The sequence below is a fragment of the Chlorocebus sabaeus genome, chromosome 10 (genome assembly GCF_047675955.1).
Source record: "Chlorocebus sabaeus isolate Y175 chromosome 10, mChlSab1.0.hap1, whole genome shotgun sequence".
NCBI classification, from domain to species: domain Eukaryota; kingdom Metazoa; phylum Chordata; class Mammalia; order Primates; family Cercopithecidae; genus Chlorocebus; species Chlorocebus sabaeus.
Window position 1 is genome coordinate 3,229,017 of NC_132913.1, and position 21,650 is coordinate 3,250,666.

The 21,650-nt window shown below is 40.2% G+C and overlaps 1 protein-coding gene across 3 annotated transcripts in view; it reads right to left on the reverse strand.

Moving 5' to 3' along the window:
* Nucleotides 1-21,650, reverse strand: part of UGGT1 (UDP-glucose glycoprotein glucosyltransferase 1) — a 110,302-nt gene that overhangs the window by 35,711 nt on the left and 52,941 nt on the right. For all 3 annotated transcript variants that reach the window (XM_007964576.3, XM_007964573.3, XM_007964574.3), the window contains exons 17-25: nt 21,431-21,562; nt 16,021-16,185; nt 9,363-9,483; nt 6,712-6,810; nt 5,882-5,905; nt 4,962-5,056; nt 2,476-2,682; nt 1,605-1,736; nt 851-981 (exon numbers count right to left, since the gene is read on the reverse strand). In XM_007964576.3, coding sequence (XP_007962767.2) covers nt 851-981; nt 1,605-1,736; nt 2,476-2,682; nt 4,962-5,056; nt 5,882-5,905; nt 6,712-6,810; nt 9,363-9,483; nt 16,021-16,185; nt 21,431-21,562 — 1,106 coding nt within the window. The remainder of the gene's footprint in view (nt 1-850; nt 982-1,604; nt 1,737-2,475; nt 2,683-4,961; nt 5,057-5,881; nt 5,906-6,711; nt 6,811-9,362; nt 9,484-16,020; nt 16,186-21,430; nt 21,563-21,650) is intronic.

Here is a 21,650-nt window from a genome sequence, read left to right on the forward strand (position 1 = left end):
GAAACGTGAATCAAACCACAAGGAGACAGCATTTCACACCCACGAGGATGGCTATTATAAAAAGCAAACACACAAACCCCTCCCCCCACCAGAAAATTACAAGTGCGGTGAGGATGTGGAGAAACCAGACCCCTGAGCATTGTCAATGGGAATGTAAAATGGTACAGCTACTGTGGGAAAGGTACTGTGGCTCCTCAAAACTTAAACACAGAAATAGATCTTCCAACTACCCAGTTATTTGATAGTTAACGCAGAATCTACGTATATGTAACAATGGACTCCAGGGTTCATCCAAACAATTCATTTTCTTCCATTAAGAAAAATAACACACTAAAATAATCAGGTTATAAAAACACTGAAAGAATTAAAATTAAAAAACCAACAACCACCAATTCATCACAGCTTTGAAGATACAAGGGAAACAAGTCAGTATTCTGCACTGATAAATAAAAGAAAGATTTAAACTGCCTTTCCTTTCCTGAACACAATAAAACTGAAGGGTAACCAAATAGATAATGAGGAAAAGTATCACTTTACATAAGTATTCCAGGTAATAAATAAACTAGCCTCTTTACTTCCGCATATATTTGAAATTTTCCACAACCAAAAATCATAAAAATAAAAACAGAGAGAACTAATTCCGTTCTTTAAAGAGTACCCTACAAAATAAATTATCTTGTTTCAACAGAAGCATACATTAAAACTGGAATTGAAGAGTACTGTTAGATTTTAAAACTGGAAATAAAACACCTTGGGATATGTAGTATGAGTAACAACATACAATCCTAACTGATCAATGAGGAAAGTCCAATTATATAACCCCTGTAATTCCTCGTACGGCAAAACTTACACATCTTCTTCTACCCGAAGCTGTTGAATATGAGATTTTATTTTCTGTCCTGAGGTTTTTAAGATGATATTTTCGAGGAGGTGGAAATCGTCTTGATTAAAGAGCTCACTATCCTCCAGTGGCCCAATGATCTGTGAAGGAGAGAAGAGCGGGCGCTCAGAGCTGGAAGGCTGCCTGCACTCAGCAAGCTGGTAAGGAACCCTCTGGCGTCCTCAGGCTACCTCATATACCAGATCACCCTAAAGACCTGAGACAGGTACATGTCTAGATAAAATCAGTGAAATAACAGAAAGTGAAGCCCAAAACAAATACTTGCAGTTATTTACTTATCAACTCCTCAAGGACACAGTGTCAACCTGTGTGCATCACAGTATGTTACAGTAAGCAAACTCCAGAGTAAAATAAAATCGTAACGTAGTTTCCATTAATTCTCCCTGAATAAAAACAACAAAGGCTACTTTATGTACAAAGGCCGTACCGCCTGACTTTCTGAGAGCCACCACACTCTCCCCGCCTCACACACTCGCAGGACACAAATCCACAGCAGGAAGGCTCTACCATACGGGGGTATTTGTCTGTGTCAAAAAGCACAGCTCCTTGGAAATAGGAGGCAGAAACATCAACGGCACTTCATAAACCCCAATCACCTTTGAAAAAAGAGTGGCTCTGTTTGAAGAGTTTACTAGCTTCAGAGGAGAATGCTGCAAAGACTGTTCACGGATCTAATGTGAAGTCAAGCTTGACAAATCCTCACCCTTCCATTGCTGATCACTGCCCTCTGTCCCTTCTTCAGCTTCAGAACATCCCTGCAGTACACGGCATGAGACAAAATGAAATCCATTTTGGAAGACTCAAAGACCTCTTTAAAAAGACTGAAATCCATTCCCTAGGAAAGTAATCGTTATTAAGGAAAAAGAGTCGTTATTAAGCAAATCATATAAACAAATAAACACAGTGAACAAACCACAAAATTTTCTTTCCCTGGGAAGTAATAACTAATTTTCATAATTAAGATGTGTCAATTCTCCAGTCTCCCCGCCATCTCCCTACTACTTAGAGTAACTGCTATTTCCTTATCTTTTCCTGTGATTTGTTCGACTGGCAGACTATTATCATTCCTTCACTCTGCATTTTTAAACCTTGCTAATTTCCAGGGACAGCCTCTTTTCCTAACTGAAACGTCAAATAGTGTATACTCATCATTCTGTGAAAAATTTAAAACCTACAAAACTGTGATAAGTAACAAAATATAAATGAATAAACACAGGCTTATTCTGGAAACACATCAAGAACGTGTAAGCCTTGAACCCATAACTGGCTCACAAGTTGCTCTATAAATAAGCCAAATTGTCTCTTTTAAAAATTGTACATAACAAATGGCCCCACACTTAAAACTCACAAAAGCTCAAATCATGCACCACACAAAAGCTAGGCAAGGTTAAAAGTAATAAAGGGAACATGACAGAATTATTTCTTGGCAATATTCTTCCAAATTAAAAAAGAATTCCCTGAGACTCAGGACTAAAATGACAAATCACGATCATGAATGGACCACGGAAGCTGTAGTGGGTGAGCTTCCGTGGCAGACAGAATGGGGCAGCCTCATGAGAGGCTCAGAGCCTTACCCCAACAGAGAACTCCGCAATGTCAGCTCCTGCAGCCAGGGCCTCTGCAGCCCCCTCCTTGGCCATTTTGGTGATGAAGTTCTTAGCAGCGTTGGAAGTCTGAGTTTGGAGAGCTGCCCAGATTGCTCTGGAGATCTGAGTGTTCTCGTGGCTTATCTCTTTGGCAGGATTATTGATCATGCTTATTCTAACATTGTTACTGGATTTCTGTTCACACAATGGGAAATGGGAGTCATATTGTAGATATTTTTGAACTTAAAAAGCAAGCATTAACATCGGTCATGTTCAATAAGTAGCAAATAGTATCTCTCTTAAAAGTCTCAAGCCGGGTGCAGTGGCTCATGCCTGTAATCCCAGCACTTTGGGAGGCCGAAGCGGGCAGATCACGAGGTCAGGAGTTCAAGACCAGCCTGGTCAATAGAGTGAAACCCCATCTCTACTAAAAATATAAAAAATTAGCCGGGCGTGGTGGCGGGCGTCTGTAATTCCAGCTACTTGGGAGGCTGTGGCAGGAGAATCGCTTGAACCCGGGACGTGGAGGTTGCAGTGAGCCGAGATTGCGCCACTGCACTCCAGCCTGGGTGTCAAAGCAAGACTCCATCTCAAAAAAAAGAAAAAACAGTCTCGCCCAGGCACAGTAGCTCATGCCTGTAATGCCAGCACTTTGGAAAGCCGAGGCAGGCAGATCACGAGGTCAGGAGATCGAGACCATCCTGGCTAACACGGTGAAGCTACTTGGGACGCTGAGGCAGGAGAATGGCATGAACCTGGGAGGTGGAGCTTGCAGTGAGCCGAGATCACGCCACCGCATTCCAGCCTGTGCAACAGAGCAAGAATCTGTCTGGAAAAAAAAAAAAAAAAATCTCAAGCAGTTCTCTGCATTCAGAATAAAATTAAAATGCCATCATGAAGCACTCAAAACCTTACATGAAGTGGCCCCTAGCCCACCTTTCCAACTTCATTTCTTACCACCCCTGTAAATATAGCATAAATTACAGACCCTCAGAGTCCCATCTCTACCCAACACATTTTGTATTCTTCTAACACACTTGTGTTACAAGTGTTTTCAGTGCTCTGCTCAAACCCTTCTTCATTCACATGGCCTTCCCAAAACAGGGCTCGTACCAATAACATAAGCAATAGAAATTTATATTTGGGTGTACCAAAAGACATACAAGAATTTCGTCGCAGCAGTCTTAGAACAGCACCAAGCTAAAATCCCAGCTGTCCTTCAAATAACTTCACCAAACAAAACTTTGCGGTACAGCCATACAATATAATACTACAGAATGAAAAAGGATTATTATATACACCTACCTGTAACAACATGAATAAATCTCACAAAAGATTGGGGAAAGAAGACAAACACAAATGAAATTGCATAAGATTCCATTTTACTAAACTAAAAGATAGGCAAACCTATTCGCTAATATGAGACGAGGGAAGAGGGGTAGTGTCTAGGCACAAGTGTGGGAGGGCTTTCAGGAATTTGAGAATTCTCTATTTTTTGACCTGAGTGGTGGTCACAAGAGTGTGTTCTCTTTGTGACACTGTGTATCCTATGATTTAAGCACTTCTTGTGAACCTACATTTTACTTCAATTAAAATAGTTATTAAAAAATGCAACTCTCCTTCCCCATTCTCCCACCTTACCACCATGTGAAGATTTTTGCATTTGTGTTAGAGTGCCTTTCACATATAACTACTGCCCTTAGCTAGAACTGCCCTGATCTAACTTCGAATTGACCACAGCATTTGGTTCACTCCTTGAACAATAAAGGCACTCGGCACATGAGTGAAACTGAAACCACCTGGATAGTTCCTTATTTCAGTAAGCCTTCCCAGTTATAGGGTGGAAAGGGGACCATGAGGAGGGTTGTGAGGCATGGATGAAGACGCAAACTGAAACAGCTCAGGAAGAATAATTTTGCCATCTCATCCTCCAACAATGACACTCTCCAGAACAATCAGCTGCTTCCCAACCACCTGCCACTGCCACTCACTCAAGCCCAGCTATTCACGGCAGCGTATCTTTTCAGAACGTCTATGTGTGTATCCCTCAGTGCATCTGGATCTACTTCTACTAAACACACACACTACCATTCCTGTGTGCTACTACCCCCACGTCCAGACCTCTGTCGTGGTAAGGACTCCATGTCCCCGATACAGCAGACAACACAATTGTTGGAGCAACTCTGCTCCAAGAACATGAACAGGCATGTGATAAAACTTGTCTATGATGAGGATCTCGCTATTTATTTTTTTCTCTGTAAGAATCTACCCCATTCAACAAAGCCTGGATACTGTAGTCTTAGATCTCTTTTCTTGAGAGCTGGCAGAGCTCTATAGATACGATGCTCCGTTCCCTCGAGCATTAAGAAAGCAGGACTCCGAACTCCCACTGAACAACCCGAGCCGCACAGTGACGCCCATGAGGACAACTACAGCTGCAAACAAAAACGTAAAATGAAGTCACAGATACTTGCCTGATGTTTGATGGCATCATACAGTAACTGCCGTCCAGAAGGGCTATCAAAATCCCCAACAATCCAAAAAGTGACTGGCCTAATAAAAGAATCATCTGTAGAAAAACAAAAACAGTTAATTGAGTTGGAGGAGAAAAGCACATTCTGTGTTTCAACATTCTGAAAATGAAATTGACCAAATAATTTGTGAGAACCATGCAAAAAGAAAATGACAAGCTTAATAAAGATAGAAGAAAAAGTGGTAAACCTTTACTATAATGAAAGCAGAGGAATCTTCCCACAGAGTTTAGTTATAGACTAGGAACATGCACTGATTAATTCTACTGTGGTCTGGGCATCTGTTAGCATGTAAAATGAAAAACCACCTTTGAACATGTGGGTAACATATTGTCATTTTTAATCACATTAATTTGTTATTTTCTGAAAATAATTATTCACAAATGTTTATACAGAATGTATCTACATTGGCCAGGTATGGTGACTCATGCCTGTAATCCTAGCACTTCGGCAGGCCGAGGTGGGTGGCTCACTTGAGGTCAGGAGTTCAAAACCAGCCTGGCCAACACGGTGAAACCCCGTCCCTACTAAAAATACAAAAAAATTAGCAGGGCGTGGTGGTGGGCACCTGTAATCCCAGCTACTTGGAAGGCTGAGGCAGGAGAATCACTTGAAATCACCTGAACCCAGAAGGCGGAGCTTGCAGTGAGCCGAGATCACGGTACTGCACTCCAGCCTGGGTGATGGAGCAAGACTCCGTCTCAAAAAAAAAAAAAAAAAAAATTATCTACATTGATATAGCTTCCTGTTACCCACAGATTCCAGAAACGGTACAATTAAGTGTTGATAAATTCTAAATTACAATGGTCACAGAAACCAAAGAAGAAAATTAAGAAATAGAACATTTTGAAGATTTAAGTTACCATAGATTTCCTTGGAAGACATTCCTGGACAAAGGTAAAGAAAAGAGGGTAGAAAAAAAGAAAGTATCATTTCTGTAATGAATGCCTACTGTAACAGTCAAAAGTCTAAACAATGTCTAACATGGTCTATGGTTCTTCCTGCTGCTTAGTCCTGTCGGCATCATGGTGCTGTCCCAGTACCCTAAGAAACAGTTTATTTAAAGAACCAAATGGAGTAACTGCTTGTACTTTACATATAGCTGGGAAACCAGAACTTCTCTCGGGGAGAAACCACAGCGGGGATTAAAAAAGGCGGTAAAAATAGCTGCCTTAAGAGACAGCCAGTGCTTTTTTGAAGCACTGACCCAAAGGGGACAGAATCTGTCCGCCACTAATGGGGCGTCATTTTACACAATCTTAGCCTAAATAAATACCTCTACCTAAAATCAGCTTCAAAGATTCTACAAGGCTTTCTAAAACCAACTTTATCTTATAAACCCCAAAATAATATTAACCCTATACTGTCATTTTTAATCCATTAACCCACTTTTATATCACAAATGTTTTTCCATTTGAACTATGAAATATTTTCCTTTTGACTAAAGTCAAAATGCAAAACAGGTAATACGAAATTTATGAAGACATTTGAAGTTTTAAACAAATGTATATTTTCAACAAATATACAAAGAATTAAATTTTAAATAAGATATTTTCTAGACTCAAAGCATTGTAAGAAATAAGAAAAATTATGAAGTCTCTCCCTTTTTTCTCTTGATTTGCACACTAAGAAGAATATGCAAATACTTTCAAAAAAATGTTGAATGCAAGATAATAAGCCTCAAATGGATTACCTTTCTTTGTCAGATAGTTCATACTATTGGCTACAGCAGCAGTCTTGCCTGGGGAATCCAAGATAGTAAATCTAGCATAATCATCCACAAAGAAGTTATCTGGGAGAAAAAATGAAATACGTATATATTAGTTCCAGTCCAATCTATTCTTTTCAACTGATAACCTGACTTGATCATCATATAAGATTTATAGAAATGCGTGAGTGAAGTATATTAAGTTCCATGTTTACTGAACAACTTCACAACATGGCCCCTATCCCTATTGAAGTCGCACATCAAAGACACAAGGCTGATGAAAACATACATATCTCACACAGCTACCATATAAGTACGTGTCAGTTTAATGGTTGAAATTCATCCCATTCCCATTCCTGTCACTTGTCAACTGGAGAACAGTCTCAAAGAGATCTCCTTAACTCATTTCTCCCTTCCCTAGTCCAGCCAGTAGAGCAAGCTCTTCCTGCTCCTATGGAGGAAGCAGGGGTTAAAGAGAAAATACATAAGAAAACTGATTTTTATTTTTCAGGTCTAACAAAATATCACCTTTTAGACCCTTAACAGAAATAAAAGGTCATTTCCACTCTTTTTAGATATGTCCCTTCTCCAATTAGTGTCAAAGGGCAATCCTCGTTATTCATTTCCCCTCAGATTATTATTCCTAGAATTCCAGTTTCATCAAGTCATTCTCTCGCTCTAAACCACCCAGTAATTTCTTACAGGCTACAAAATGGTCTCCAGCCTAGTAGTGTAAACCCTCTAACAATCTCCCCAGTCTTAAACATTATTGCACCCTATACAAACGTCAGCCTTCTCATCACCGTCTGCCACACACACCCTGCCTGCCTACCCACCCATCTATTCATCTGTGCACATGCTCATCCATCTACACTGTTACTCGACAATGCACACTGAACACCTACTATCCATAGCATACTATTCAGGAAAACAGTAGAAAATAAGTCACACATGGTCCATGATATCATGCAGGGGAAGGGAGAGAACACCATGCCAGTAAAAATTAGTATCCTACTAAAAAGGTTCCAGGACACCAAAAGCCAAAGAAACCTGGGTGATGGTGCCACCACCACCAGGTCAGGAGGATGCCAGTGCCTCCTAATTGATGTCTGCACTGGGTTCAGCTGACAGGTGGCATCTTTGCCACTGCGGACTAGCGCTGTTTCATAGCTCATTGCTGCAACACTCAATGGAAAAGGAAATTCTAAAAGAAAACCACTATTATGTTCCTTATTCATGTGTATTCCAGAGACAACCCTTCAAGTTTAAAGGTTGTCTTAAACTTGAATAAACATGTTGAAAACAACAAACAGGACAAAGAGCCACGACACGCTCACCTTGCTCTACTGAAACTTCAGGAAAGAAAGGAAAACCCAGCTGTGAAGAAAAAGCTCACGGGTAGCTTCTTTCTCAAATATAAGCCTACATTTATACTTCTTCCTCAGTGTGTGTGTGCTTATGTATAGAGGTGTGTATGGGGGGGGGGGGTGTGTGTGTGTGTGTATATATGTATTTTTCCTCTACCTAAAAGAAACTTTCAGTTTCAAGTATATTAGAGATAATGCATTAACAACCATAAATAGATTGATATGTTCATTATACTCAACTATAACAATAAATAGCTGGTTATGACTTCATTACACACATCTTTCCTTCCCCAGTGAGATTTCATGGGCTAGTGATGACAGCTCCATCTATTTCCAGGTGTTTGCTGAAGAGGCCTCAGAGTCTCGAGGAAGGCACAAGGAACAAATTGCACCTGGGCTTAACATATTTGGCCCTTGTAAGGTATTCTAGCAGAAAACACCCAAGTGTCCACCAACTGAGGAACAGATACATGTGGACTATCCATAAAGTGGGCTATAAAAAGGAATGAAATGCTGACGTACACAACAACATGCATAAGCCTTAACAACACGTTAAAGTAAAGAAGCCAGGCACGAAAGGCTTCCAATTATATGAAATGTCTAGAATGGGCAAATCCATAGAAACAGAAAGTAGATTAGTTGTTGCCAGGGGATAGGGGAAGGGAAGAACAGAGAGTGACTACTAATAGGTATATGGAATTTTGGGGAATTCTGGGGGGTGATGATAATGATGTAAAATTAGATAGTGGTGATGACTGCACAAACTTTGTGGGGTTTTTTTTCATTAAAAAACCATTGAATTGTATACTTTAAAAGGTTGAGTTCTACAGCATATACATTATATCTTGATGAAGCTGCTAAAGGCCTTCCTAAGTTCTCACAGTGAAATTCAGTGAGATATTTGTTGACTCATTCTAGAATGAGGATGAAGAAAGAGAACTCTTTATGACGAGGGAAGCCAACAACCCAGGCCCATTCTCATCATCTATTGTCTGTACAGTTGGCATTTAAATGGCACTAAATATGTTTCAAAGTTCACAGACTTTTGCCCAGGAAGATGTTTTCTTCTTTAGGAGGAAACTCTTGTGAATTTAGAAGCTCATACCATGAACTAAAGGTGCAAAGAGTTTACACATAAAATTTTTTCACAATCTTGGGCTATCCTCTGAACACTGCAGAAGATAATCGGAATATTAAAATCTGAAAAATGTAAAGACTCTGAAGCACAAGTCAAAAAAAGTGTAAGGTTGTTCCTGAAATGCTCCTTACTACTCGCTGTTAAATCCAGGTAGTCTCGTTCAGCTGTCAAAATCCTAGAATTGATTCGTGGAACGACGTTTGGCTGATTCATGATATACTCTACCACGTCTTGATCAGGGGGCACTTCACCCTGCAAGAAAAAAAAAATGGGAGGTTGAGGGGGGAGTGTAAAGCAAATGTTAGCAATAATAATTCATTAGGAACTAAAAAATTATTAACTTTGTAAACTGCTTCCTCTGTGCTAATAATAGTTAGGACAGAAGTTAATATGTTCTTGGTCCCTGTCATTGCCAAGCATACCTGGGCACATCACCTACAGCATCTCTACCTCTGTCAACAACGTGAGGCAGATACTGTTGACATTCATTGCAAAGATGAGGAAGCTAAGGCACAGAAAGGTTAAATAACTTACTCAAACCCACAAAGCCAATGCAAAGTGATTATGAAATGCAAACCCAGGCCGGGAGTGGTGGCTCACGCCTGTAATCCCAGCACTTTGGGAAGCTGAGGCAGGCATATCACTTGAGGTCACAAGTTCAAGACCAGCCTGGCCAACATGGTGAAACCCCAACTTTACTAAAAATACAAAGTAGCCGGGCATGGTGGCAGGTGCCTGTAATCCCAACGACTCGGGAAGCTGAGGCAGGAGAATCACTTGAACTTGGGAGGCAGAGGTTGCAGTGAGCCAGGATCATGCCACTGTACTGGCCTACAGGGCGAAACTCCGTCTCAAGGAAAAAAAAAAAAGAGAAAGCCAAAGGTCTTCTCTCAAGCAGTTAATATACTTTGTAATAAAAATCACTCCCATCTTGGTTCAATCTCAGCCATCCAAGTAACCCTACGTCTCCAGAGTCAGAATTACAACGAGAGGATGAGAAATCATTTGTTATTCATTCTTCCCTTTCGCACAGCTCATATTACAGAAATAGTCACACTTCTTGAGGGTGATCTCAGAGCCATGTGTCAACAACTGTGCAGACTTATCAAACTTAAAATATTTAACATACAAGTACACTTTAAAGCCATTTTCTTCTTTTCCTTTGAGACAAGGTCTTGCTCTGTCACTCAGGCTGGAGTGCAGCAGTATAATCAGAACCACAGCTCACTGCAGCCTCAACCTCCAGGGCTCAAGGGATCCTTCCACCTTAACCTCCCAAATAGCTGGGACTACAGGCATGTGCCACCACGCCCAGCTGACTTTTGCATTTTTGTACAGATGGGGTTTCACCACATTGCCCACGCTAGTCTCAAACTCCTGGGCTCAAGAGATCCTCTCTCACCGCGCCCCACCTAAAGTCATTTTCAAGATAAAGATGTGAATCAAATATACACATTTAAGTCTAAATAATTCTAATTAGACATTGTTTGTAGCTATTTAATAAGAAGCATATGAACCAACCATACAAATCAAAAGACAAAGGCATTAGATGGCTCACTGTCCATGTTGGCCCATGTACACAACTTTGGTCAAGATTATAAATCGACTTGACTCCAATTAGAAGCCTATCTAGTTCAAGGAGGGGAATTTGCCAAAGTCTACAAAAATGTTAAAGGTAGCGGGGCAGGGCCCTGGGGAAGGCATGGCAGGAGCCATGTCTGGCTGTGAAGGTGCTGCTGAAACAGCCCAAGAAGCAGGCCAAAGAGATGGACGAGGAACGTAAGACTTTCAAGCAGAAACAAAAACAGGAGCTAAAATCGAAGTCTATGGGGAAGGGTCCTCTGGCCGCAGGTGAAATTAAGAAATCTGGGCCGCGTGCAGTGGCTCATGCCTGTAATCCCAGCACTTTGGGAGGCTGAGGTGGGTGGATCACCCGAGGTCAGGAGTCAAGACCAGCCTGGCCAACATGGCAAAACGCTGTCTCTACTAAAAATACAAAAATTAGCCAGGCATGGTGGCGGGCGCCTATAATCCCAGCTACTCAGGAGGCTGAGGCAGGAGAATCGCCTGAATCTGGGATGCAGAAGTTGCAGTGAGCCAAGATCACACCACTGCACTCCAGCTTGGGTGACAAAGCAAGGCTCCGTCTCAAAAAAAGAAAAGAAAAAAAAATCTAGCAACAAGTAAGCTGTGCCTTGTGCCTTGAGGAGATGGTGACCCTTGATTTCATTCCTATTTAAACATCTGTATTCCCTGCCATAGCACCTTTTGCCATCTATAGCTGGAATGAAGTGTTTTGAAGCCTGTTGTACATATAAGAATAAACATTTGTTTAAAAAAGTTATTAAATAATTGTAAATGTAATACCTTCTAACCAGCTCTTGTATACACACACATGCACACATGCGTGCACACACACACAGACACACGGTAGTTGTCTTGAGGAAGAAATAATGAGTAGGACAGGAGTGTATAGCTAAAAGTTTCTCTTCATTTACATCTCTATGTTTTGAATTTCATACCATTGGCATAGCGTATCTCTTAATTCTTTTTAAAGGAACAAGGTCATGCTCTGTCGCACAGGCTCAGTGCAGTGGCATGATTATAGCCCACTACAGCTTCAATTCTCAAGCAACTTTCCTGCCTTAGCCTCCCGAAGTAGCTCAGACTACAGGTACATGCCACAATGCCTGGCCTCAACTAATCCTCTAGCCTCGGCCTCTCAAAAGTGTTGTATTACAGGCGTCAGCCACCACAACTGGCTGGTAACACATCTTTCTGTAGTGTATTTAGTTCAAATTTTCTAGTACTTGGTATTTTTCAAGACAATGTACAAAGGTATATACATATTAGAATATTCACTGTAGCACTGTTTGTAACTAGTGAAAATGTAGAAGTAATGTCCAATACTAGGGAATGAAGTAAACGTTTATTTTACTTTATTTATATATTTTTTGAGACAGTTTCGCTCTTGTCACCCAGGATGGAGTGCAATGTCACAATCTTGGCTCACTGAAACCTTGGCCTCCTGGGTTCAAGCGATTCTCCTGCCTCAGCCTCCCGAATAGCTGGGATTACAGGCATGTACCACCACGCCCAGCTATTTATTTTTTATAATGGAATATTAGCCAGGCACAGTGGCTCACACCTACAATCCCAGCACTTTGGGAGTCCGAAGTAGACAAATTGCTTGAGCCCAAGAGTTGGAGACCGGCCTGGGCAACCTGGCAAAACCCCAACTCTCCAAAACATACAAAAATTAGCCTCGTGTGGTGGCACACACCTATGGTCCCAGCTACTTGGGAGGCTGAGGCAGGAGGATTGCTTGAGCCCAGAAGTTCAAGGCTGCAGTGAGCTATGATCGCACTCGCTACACTCCAGCCTGTCAGAGAGAGCCTGTCTCAAAAAAAGTGTTGGTAAGGAAAGTGACCTTTGTGATAATTAATTTGCCCCACTATGTACATCTCCCCAGCTGCACAAAGCCTTGAAAATCAATGGCCCCAAAATAAAACAACTAGGACACTAGATAATTCTCAGGGTTTCTCTTTATTTGGGCTGAAGCAGACCCCACTCAGTGCCAACAGCCTTCTCCCTGGGGTATCTGTCAAACACAACTGGCCAATAGTTTAACATCTCAGCTGTCTGAGGTGGCAGAAAACACATGGGCTAACATGAAGCTAGTCAAAAAACAAAGAAAAAAAAGGCTGGGGAATGGGATGTCCATGAGGGACTTTGAAAAGCTCTGACAGGCCGGGCGCGGTGGCTCACGCCTGTAATCTCAGCACTTTGAAAGGCCGAGGCAGGTGGATCATGAGGTCAGGAGATTGAGACCATCCTGGCTAACAGGGTGAAACCCCGTCTCTACTAAGAATGCAAAAAATTGGCTGGGCGTGGTGGCGGGCGCCTGTAGTCCCAGTTACTCGGGAGGCTGAGGCAGGAGAATGGCGTGAACCCAGGAGGCAGAGCTTGCAGTGAGCCGAGATCACTCCACTGCACTCCAGTCTGGGCAACAGAGCGAGAATCCATCTCAAAAAAAAAAAAAAAAAAAAGAAAAGCTCTGACAAACTTCTTGGAATCTGAACAACCATAAGCATCATGCCCAGGGGTATGTGAATGACCAGGAAAAATCTCAGAAGGCCTTAAACCCTTGCCTCTAACCTTGGGGCTCTGTGCAAGCAAAAACAGAAGACTAAGGCAGAGTTGCCAACTGCCTGATTGAGTGCGGAAAGTGTGCCCCAATGCAACACAGAGACCCTTGGGAAAACTGGGAGATTTTTGAATTCATGCATCAAAGGAAATCTCTGTTCATTCATCAGCTGACCAGTAAGTTAAACAAGCTGAAACTTCAGAAGCCACACATGAAAAAGAATACAGATGTTGAGGAATTGGTTCAGGGCCGAGCACGGTGGCACATGCCTGTAATCACAGCACTTTGGAAGGCCGAGGTGAGTGGACCACTTGAGGCCAGGAGTTCGAGACCAATGTTCTGAAATTAGAGCCTGGTCAATGTGGTGAAACCCCAACTCTACTAAAAATACAAGTATTAGTTGGGCGTGGTGGTGTGCTCCTGTAATCCCAGCTACTTGGGAGGCTGAGGCACAAGAATCACTTGAACCCAGGAGGCGGAGGTTGCAGTGAGCCGAGATGGCACCACTGCACTCCAGCCTGGGCGATAGAGCGAAACTCTGTCTCAAAAAAAGGGAAGAAAATAAAAAAAAGAATTGGTTCAGGAAAGTCACTAAACAAATAACAGTCACAACAACAACAAAGAACAACACAAACAAACCCTGGTATGGTGAAGAAGTGTCACATTATATTATTTCAAAGTCCTAGTTATCAAAAGCAAAATTATTAAATATGCAGAAATTGTGGCTCATGCCTGTAATCCCAGCACTGTGGGCAGCCAAGGCAGAAAGGTCGTTTGAGGCCCGGAGTTCGAGATCTGAGACCTGCCTGGGCAACACAGCAAGATCTCGTCTCCACAAAAAGATACAAAAATTAGCCACGTATGGTTGCATGCACCTGTAGTCCCAGCTAGTTGGGAGGCTGAGGTGGGAAGATCATTTAAGTCCAGGAGTTGGAGGCCACAGTGAGCTAAGATCATGTCACTGTACTCTAACCTGGGTGACAGAGCAAGACCCTGTATCAAAAAAAAATACATGCAGAAAGAAAAAAGTATGGTGTATACTCAGGAAGAGAAGGAGCCAAGACATACTATTCTTATTATTATATAAGTAAAATGTATAATGTGTATTCTTACATTATGTTTATATATTATTCTGAGTAAGTCCAAACATTGGACTTAATTAGACAAATAATTTAAATAAATGATTTCAAATATACTCAAGAACTAAAAGAAATGAAGTCTACCAAAGCAAAGTTTAAGACCTACATCGCACGAAATAGTATCTATAAACCTAAGGAAATTATCAAAAAGAACCAACTAGAAATCTGGATTTATACTAACTGAAATGAAGCATTCACTAGAGAGGCTCAACAGCAGATTTTAGTTGACAGAAGAAAGAACAAGTGAATTTGAAGATAAACTGAGACTATCCAGTCTGAGGGACATAAAGAAAGAGATCTATGGGACATGAGAGAGTACCAACAGATGCATATTTCCAGAACGAGAGGAGGGAAGAGAAAAGGACAGTGTGTGGTAAATAATCTGGCTGGTCCTGGTTCCTGGGATGTCAACTGTAAACCCAGTGATTCATGGTGAGCCCCTCAGATCACACGTGATGGTTTCTACTCTGGGGTGATGCACAGTGGGGCCCCGAGAGACTGTGCTAATGCCATGACTCAGACTGGGGGCTGGTAACACCAGAAAGACCAACCATGATTAGAGAGTTGGGGTTCTGAGCAACAAGCTATCTGTCCAGTAACATCCTGTTCTCTGAAAATTTGATTTGGATAAAATGTCCAGAACAAGCAAATTCATGAAGCAGAAAGTAGGTCTGTGTTTGCCAGTGGCAGGGCGGCGGGGAGTAGGACAAAACGGGCAAAATGGAGAGGAGTCCTTGCTACTGGATATGGGGTTTCTTCTGGGGGTGATGATAATGTTCTGAAATTAGAGGTGGTAGTTACATAACTGTGTAGAGAGAATAAAAACTACTGAATTAAACTACCCTTTAAACGGCTGACTTCTATGCTGTCTGAATTATATCTCAAGAACTATATATATTAATATTTATATATAAATGAAAAATAAGATTGAGTCTCTCCAAAGGCCAAATTTCCTACAAACAGAATAAACGTTTCTTAGAACTGCTTGCAATTTTTAAGATAAACATTTAATCCTGAAATAAATAATACTAATTATTTCAATTACCATATACAGAAGATTTATGAATATTTTCATCATAGCAGGACTTGCCAAGAGTTTGCAAACCACTTACTAGTGGCATATAGAAAATAGATTTTTTTGTTTTTTGTTTTTTTTTAACGGGACAGGGTCTCACTTTGTCACCCAGGCTGGGGTACAGTGGGGCAATCACAGCTCACTGCAACCTCAAACTCCTGGGCTCCAGCGATCCTCCCACTTCAGCATCCTGAGTAGCTAGGACTACAGGTGCACACCACCAAGCCCAGCTAATTTTTTCATTTATTTTTTAGAAATGGGGTCTTGCCATATTGCCCAGGTTGGTCTCAGACTTCCTACCCTCAAACCATCCTCTCACCTCAGCCTCCCAAATAGTGATACTAAGAATTTTACTGCCTACTATAGAGGCAACAAAAAACATCAGCCAACTGTTCTCTCTAAAGATCCCACCTTGAAACGTGACTCACCAAGTACACTGCTCTTTGGAAGAAGGTGGTGGTCTCCAGGATTTTATGCATTGTGATGGTTTCTAACTCATCAGGGTCTAGCTGTTCCCTTTCAAAGGGCATTCCATTGAACAGCACAACGGGCAGGGGTCCAACCCCAGTCTGCTCATAGTAGCCTCTTGCTTCCTGAAACAGAAGGAACAAGAAAAACAGCAGATTTTTGCCTTTTGTGAGACAAATGGAACAGAGCATATTTTTCTTACATGACTGTTCTAACAACAATCAACAGAAATATTGTAAAGAAAAAATAAGATACTTCTTTTTAAAACAATGAAAAACGACATCACAGTTAATATCCTACTATGTAAATCTGAGATTGAATTACTGAGTTCAAGTTTTTACAAAAACCACAAAAGCTTGCAGATTATGAAGGGTGTGCGTGTGTGTGTGTGTGTGTTTGTGTGTAGCATAGGCTATCGAAACTGAACCACATATACTACGGTCAGCACTATACAACAGAACTTTCTGCAGTGATGGAAATATTCTATCTGTGCTTGTCTGTGCTGTCCAATGCAGTGGCCACTACTAACTACATGTAACTACTGAGTACCTGAAACTTGCCAACTATGACCAACTAACTGAATCTCTAATTTTAGTTAATTTCCATTTAAAAATCTACATGTGACCATGGGCTGCCAAAATGAAGTACGCAGGTTTTGACTACCATAAATTATAAGCGCTCTATGCAAAAAGCCTGAGGGAAATATTTGCACCCAATTCTAAATACGGGTCCATATCACTAACAAAGAAATTGCACCTGCAGAAAACAAAACAAGGTTTGTGGGGAAACAGTGCTCAACAATTGCTCTGAGACACAATACACCCAATCTTTTCCCTTCTCCAGGACAAAAGAGTTCACTGGCCAGAAAATACCGGAGCAACAAAACGGCAAATGTATCCAAGACGGACATTCTTCCTGACTGTCAACACAGGCACTCATCCCTCAGACGAACTTTCCAGAGTAAAAACTGTATTACCACCTAAGCTGTAAAGTGGGCCACTTTACAAATGTCTATCGCACACCTTGTAACTGCCATTTTCTGAAAATAGCAGAATGTAATTATTTATAACCATTTTAGATAGCACCAATAGAAAAGTACTCCCATCGGGTAACTAATCCGAGCCATTGGTAACAGACTGCTTACTTTCTCATCAGACTATTGCAGTAACAGATAACAGCACAGAAATGGACAGCCTAAAACATGGCACAGCCAAAAAACCCTTCTAGGTTGGTTTCAGCCATTTCTCTACATCATAGTTTAAATGTTTTAAATATACACCCCTAAAACTCTTACCATGTTAATTCTGTTCTTTGACATCTCAACTATTTCATAGATATCCATTAAAACTCAATTTTAATCTAACTTTAGTTTTGAAAATCATTCCCGTCAACCAATTAAAACAAGACCAGAAAACTTGCATGATAATTCCAAGTGACAATAAGATAAATAACATTGGTTTTCTCTGCAAACGGTAACTGAGTAGAAGTCAGGAGTGAGACGGAGGTGTTTGCTATGTAGCTTCCTTTTTCACCACTCAGAAATAGTTTACAAGACCAAATAACAGAATGCAGCACAATTATCAAACAGCCAAACTGAAAATTCACATGGACAAATTTTCTACCAACAGCTAACTAAAAATATTCAATAATGATAAATAATTAACAAACATTAATTTTTGGTAGTTGTATACTGAGCCACTCACATGCAACTGAGATTAGTAAGGACTCAAAGATAATATTCTAAAGGTAAAGTGTTTGCATGTGCAGGCTAGAACTTTTCCTAATGTCATTATCTTACCGGCTTTGAAAGATATAAATATACACCTATCAGACTATATTCTCGCCTGTTTAAAATTTCAACTTTAATTGCATTGCCTACTGTTTAAAATAATTACTTCTTTCAGACACAGAAGATATCATAGCTTCACTGTAACAAAAGGAACAGATTTACAAGTGCAATGACATTTATTAGAAGCAGTCATTTTTCCTAAAATTAACCATTTCAAAAGAATCCATTCCATTGGATTTTTTGTATAGGGGTAAAGCTCCTGTAGTTTAAAAAAAAAAAAATCTCATGAATCATTAGATTGTTAGGACTTCTGCGATACTCTCCATATCCCTGCCTTAGGAGTACTTCTATTCAAACAGCTAGACAATTAAATGGATGAAATATAAATAATATGACCTGTTTGCATACAGAAGAACCTCTAATCAGTACAGACGGCCACGTCTAGGAAACCAAGGAGCATGGTGTGTGATACTCTCATTCAATTTTTCAGCACAATCAAGATTTCAACACAGGTAACGATATAAAAATACCCCTTTCTCCAGTTTGTCCACTCTATTCAATATTTTTCAAGTAAATACTTTTGATATAGTAATCATCCACAATAAAAAGCTACTGGTACTTTTTCTTCAGCAGGGTAAGAGAAAATGAGACTTAAACAGTTTCCAAATATGAAATATAAAAAAAATTCCACAAAGTCCCTCAAAACTTTCATATTCTCAAAGTAGCCTTTTTCTTTTACTTCACTTAAATTCTTTTTCTACAGAGTACTATTATTGCTGTTTGTGTCTATCCAGGAGAAAAACAGTTACTAGGTACCCACAGCAATATTATTTTATTTAAAAACCCAGAAAGGATAAGTGACTGGACAGAAGGCTACAATAAAATAATGGTAATCGGTCGGGCACGGTGGCTCATGCCTGTAATCCCAGCACTTTGGGAGGTTGAGGTAGGCGGATCACCTGAGGTCAGGAGTTCAAGACCAGCCTGCCCAACGTGGTGAAACCCCATCTCTACTAAAAGTACAAAAATTAGCCAGGTACGATGGTGAGCGCCTGTAATCCCAGCTACTCAGGAGGCTGAGGCAGGAGAATGGCTTGAACCCGGGAGGCAGAGGTTGCAGTGAGCCAAGATGATACCACTGCACTCCAGCCTGGGAGACAAAAGCGAGACTCCATTTCAAATAATAATAATAATAATAATAATAATAAATAACAGTAACCCTTCTCAGGCTATACTGAGTAGATGTCACTTCCAGCTTCAATTCCAAGCTTGAATGGAAATACCTTAAAGTGAGCAGATACAATACTAAAAGGCAGAATCAAAAACAGAAAAGAAAGAGAGGCAGACTGGCAAGCTCAAAGACCTTCTAGCTCCTGGCATGAGTTTACCTTTGTAAAAGAGCTGGTACAGAGCTAGTATTTTAATTCGCCTTGTATTCAACATCAGCTTACACACATAATAAATATGTGTTCCTCTATGAACTTGAATTCACAGAGCAGGCAGCTGTTGCTATACCTAGGAAGCCTTCCACAATCACCTTGTCCCAAACTAGCAGAGCTGCCCATCCAGCTTAGCTGCCATCTAGCTCAGCGGCCACTGAGCCTCCACATACAAAGTGTGAACACTCAGAACCTCACCATCACCGAAGCCACACTGCTGTCATGTGTTGTCTCCCCCAGCGAGGCTGTGTGAACTGCCCAAGTTCATACCACATCTTGTTCAACTTTCTAGTCTTAGGACTGGCACAATGACTCAATACTACCGTTTTAAAACTGAAACTCTGTTACTTATTCTAAAGCAATTCAGAAATTTCTCTAGTTGTTAAATTCTTGTGTTTTGATCTTGCTAAAGATGATTTTGTTCTCTCCCTCTAAAACCTGAATCGACTTACAGGAGCAGATCTCTCAACCAATCCCAATTAACGAATTTATCTGATTAACAAATACCAGCTATTGAAGTATGCTGAACACTTGCACTGGTGAGCTACTCTCTAGAACGCCCACATACTTTTTTATTTTTATTTTATTTATTTTTTATTTTTTAGTAGAGATGGGGTTTCACCATATTGGCCAGGCTGGTCTCAAACTCCCACCTTAGCCTCTCAAAGTGATCGGATTACAGGCATAAGCCACCACACCTGGCCTATATTTTGTTTTTTTTTTTTTTGATCTGTGATTTTGTTTGTAATTATCTTAAGCCTTATGATCACACATAATTTTTAACTGTTTATCTCCTCCACTTAAAACTTTCCAATGAGGTGGCAAAAGCGCCATTAACAAGCACACATTCGCAGCAGTTCCAGGGTTCTACGTGTTTTTGAATAGTTGTTTGAAGACAATCCTAAAGTATAAACTAGTCTAACTTAGTAACTCAAAAGTTTAACTTGCTACTATTTTTGTCACACTGACCTTTAAAAACATCTGACCTTAAAGATCATCTATAAAATGTGAGAGGTGCCCAATATTCTTTCTTTGGTATTACACATAAACCACACTAAAATGCCTCTCAACAAGTAAAAGGCAGCACTTTAGATACAGGGAATAGGATGCCCAAACCCTTTTGCTCCTCCCAGTTGAGCTATCTGCTTACCAAGGATTAGCTGTGTCTGTTCCCAAACCGACTATTCCTGTTAGTGAAATGATTTAATAGTATGTAAACCAATAAAATATGAGTACAAAAAGAAGGTTACTCTTCCCACTAAAACGAAGTGAATGACTAGAAAACTCATAAAGACGAGAGGCTAAAACCAAATGATGTTGAACTGGGTGTCCGTCAAACAACCAGCATAAAGACTTGGGAGGGAGATTATAAAACTCTACAAGGATTCTGTATCAGATGAAACAGGACTCATAAACAATTCATGCTGAATATCATTTATAAACGGATGATAGCTCAGATCTTAAAACAGGAATCACAGGCTGTTTTTCATTTGGGGAAAAAAAAAATCCTCCCTTAAAAAAGGAGAAAAAACATTGAAACACTATTAAATAAATGCATTTTGATATGTTTAAAATCAGAATGTTTCAGAAATGTATATTAATACCTTTCGTTAATACATTTTCAACAATTTGTGCTTTCAATAGGTAAAGACCCTTGACTGTGTCTAAAGTCTCAAAAGAAAAAAAATTATCTTTAAGTTAAAAAATTTTTAACTTTCTTATAATATCCTTATTACTACAATACTTTGCCATTCTGTTACATTTCTTAATATACTTCCATCCTTAGCCTAAATAACGAAATAAAGCCAATATGATATATATTAAGCTGTACATCATATCCTGGCTCTATATATCCAGTAGATGTTATCCACAGCAAACTTCATGGAAGTACTACCATTGATTACAAAAAAAAAATTGGTTTTCAATTTAATAGTTAATAAGCAAGTTAAAAATCAGTCCTATCTTTACAAGACTGAAATAACTTTTTCAAACACTGAAAAAGTGATCTGTTTTCTAAACTTTTAAATGCTAAGTACTGAAACACTTTAACCACCATCACCATTATTAACCAAAGCCCCCAAACGGGCGGTTAAGGACAATACAGGGTTGCAATCAAATAAGAAACACAAAGAAATGTTTTACCTTCCGATTCTGATCATAAGCAGAATCAATCCCCAAAATGCTATTCACTTTTACATACGGATATTTCTTCTCCAGGACACTGACCACATGTTCAACTTCCACTTTTTCTCCAGTCCTCACCTTGTTATAGATCTGAAGGAAGAAAAAACAGTTCGTTAACTACACTTTTAAGTTCAAATTTCAAAGTGTTTATTACACATTTTTCTGAATTTAGAGGAAA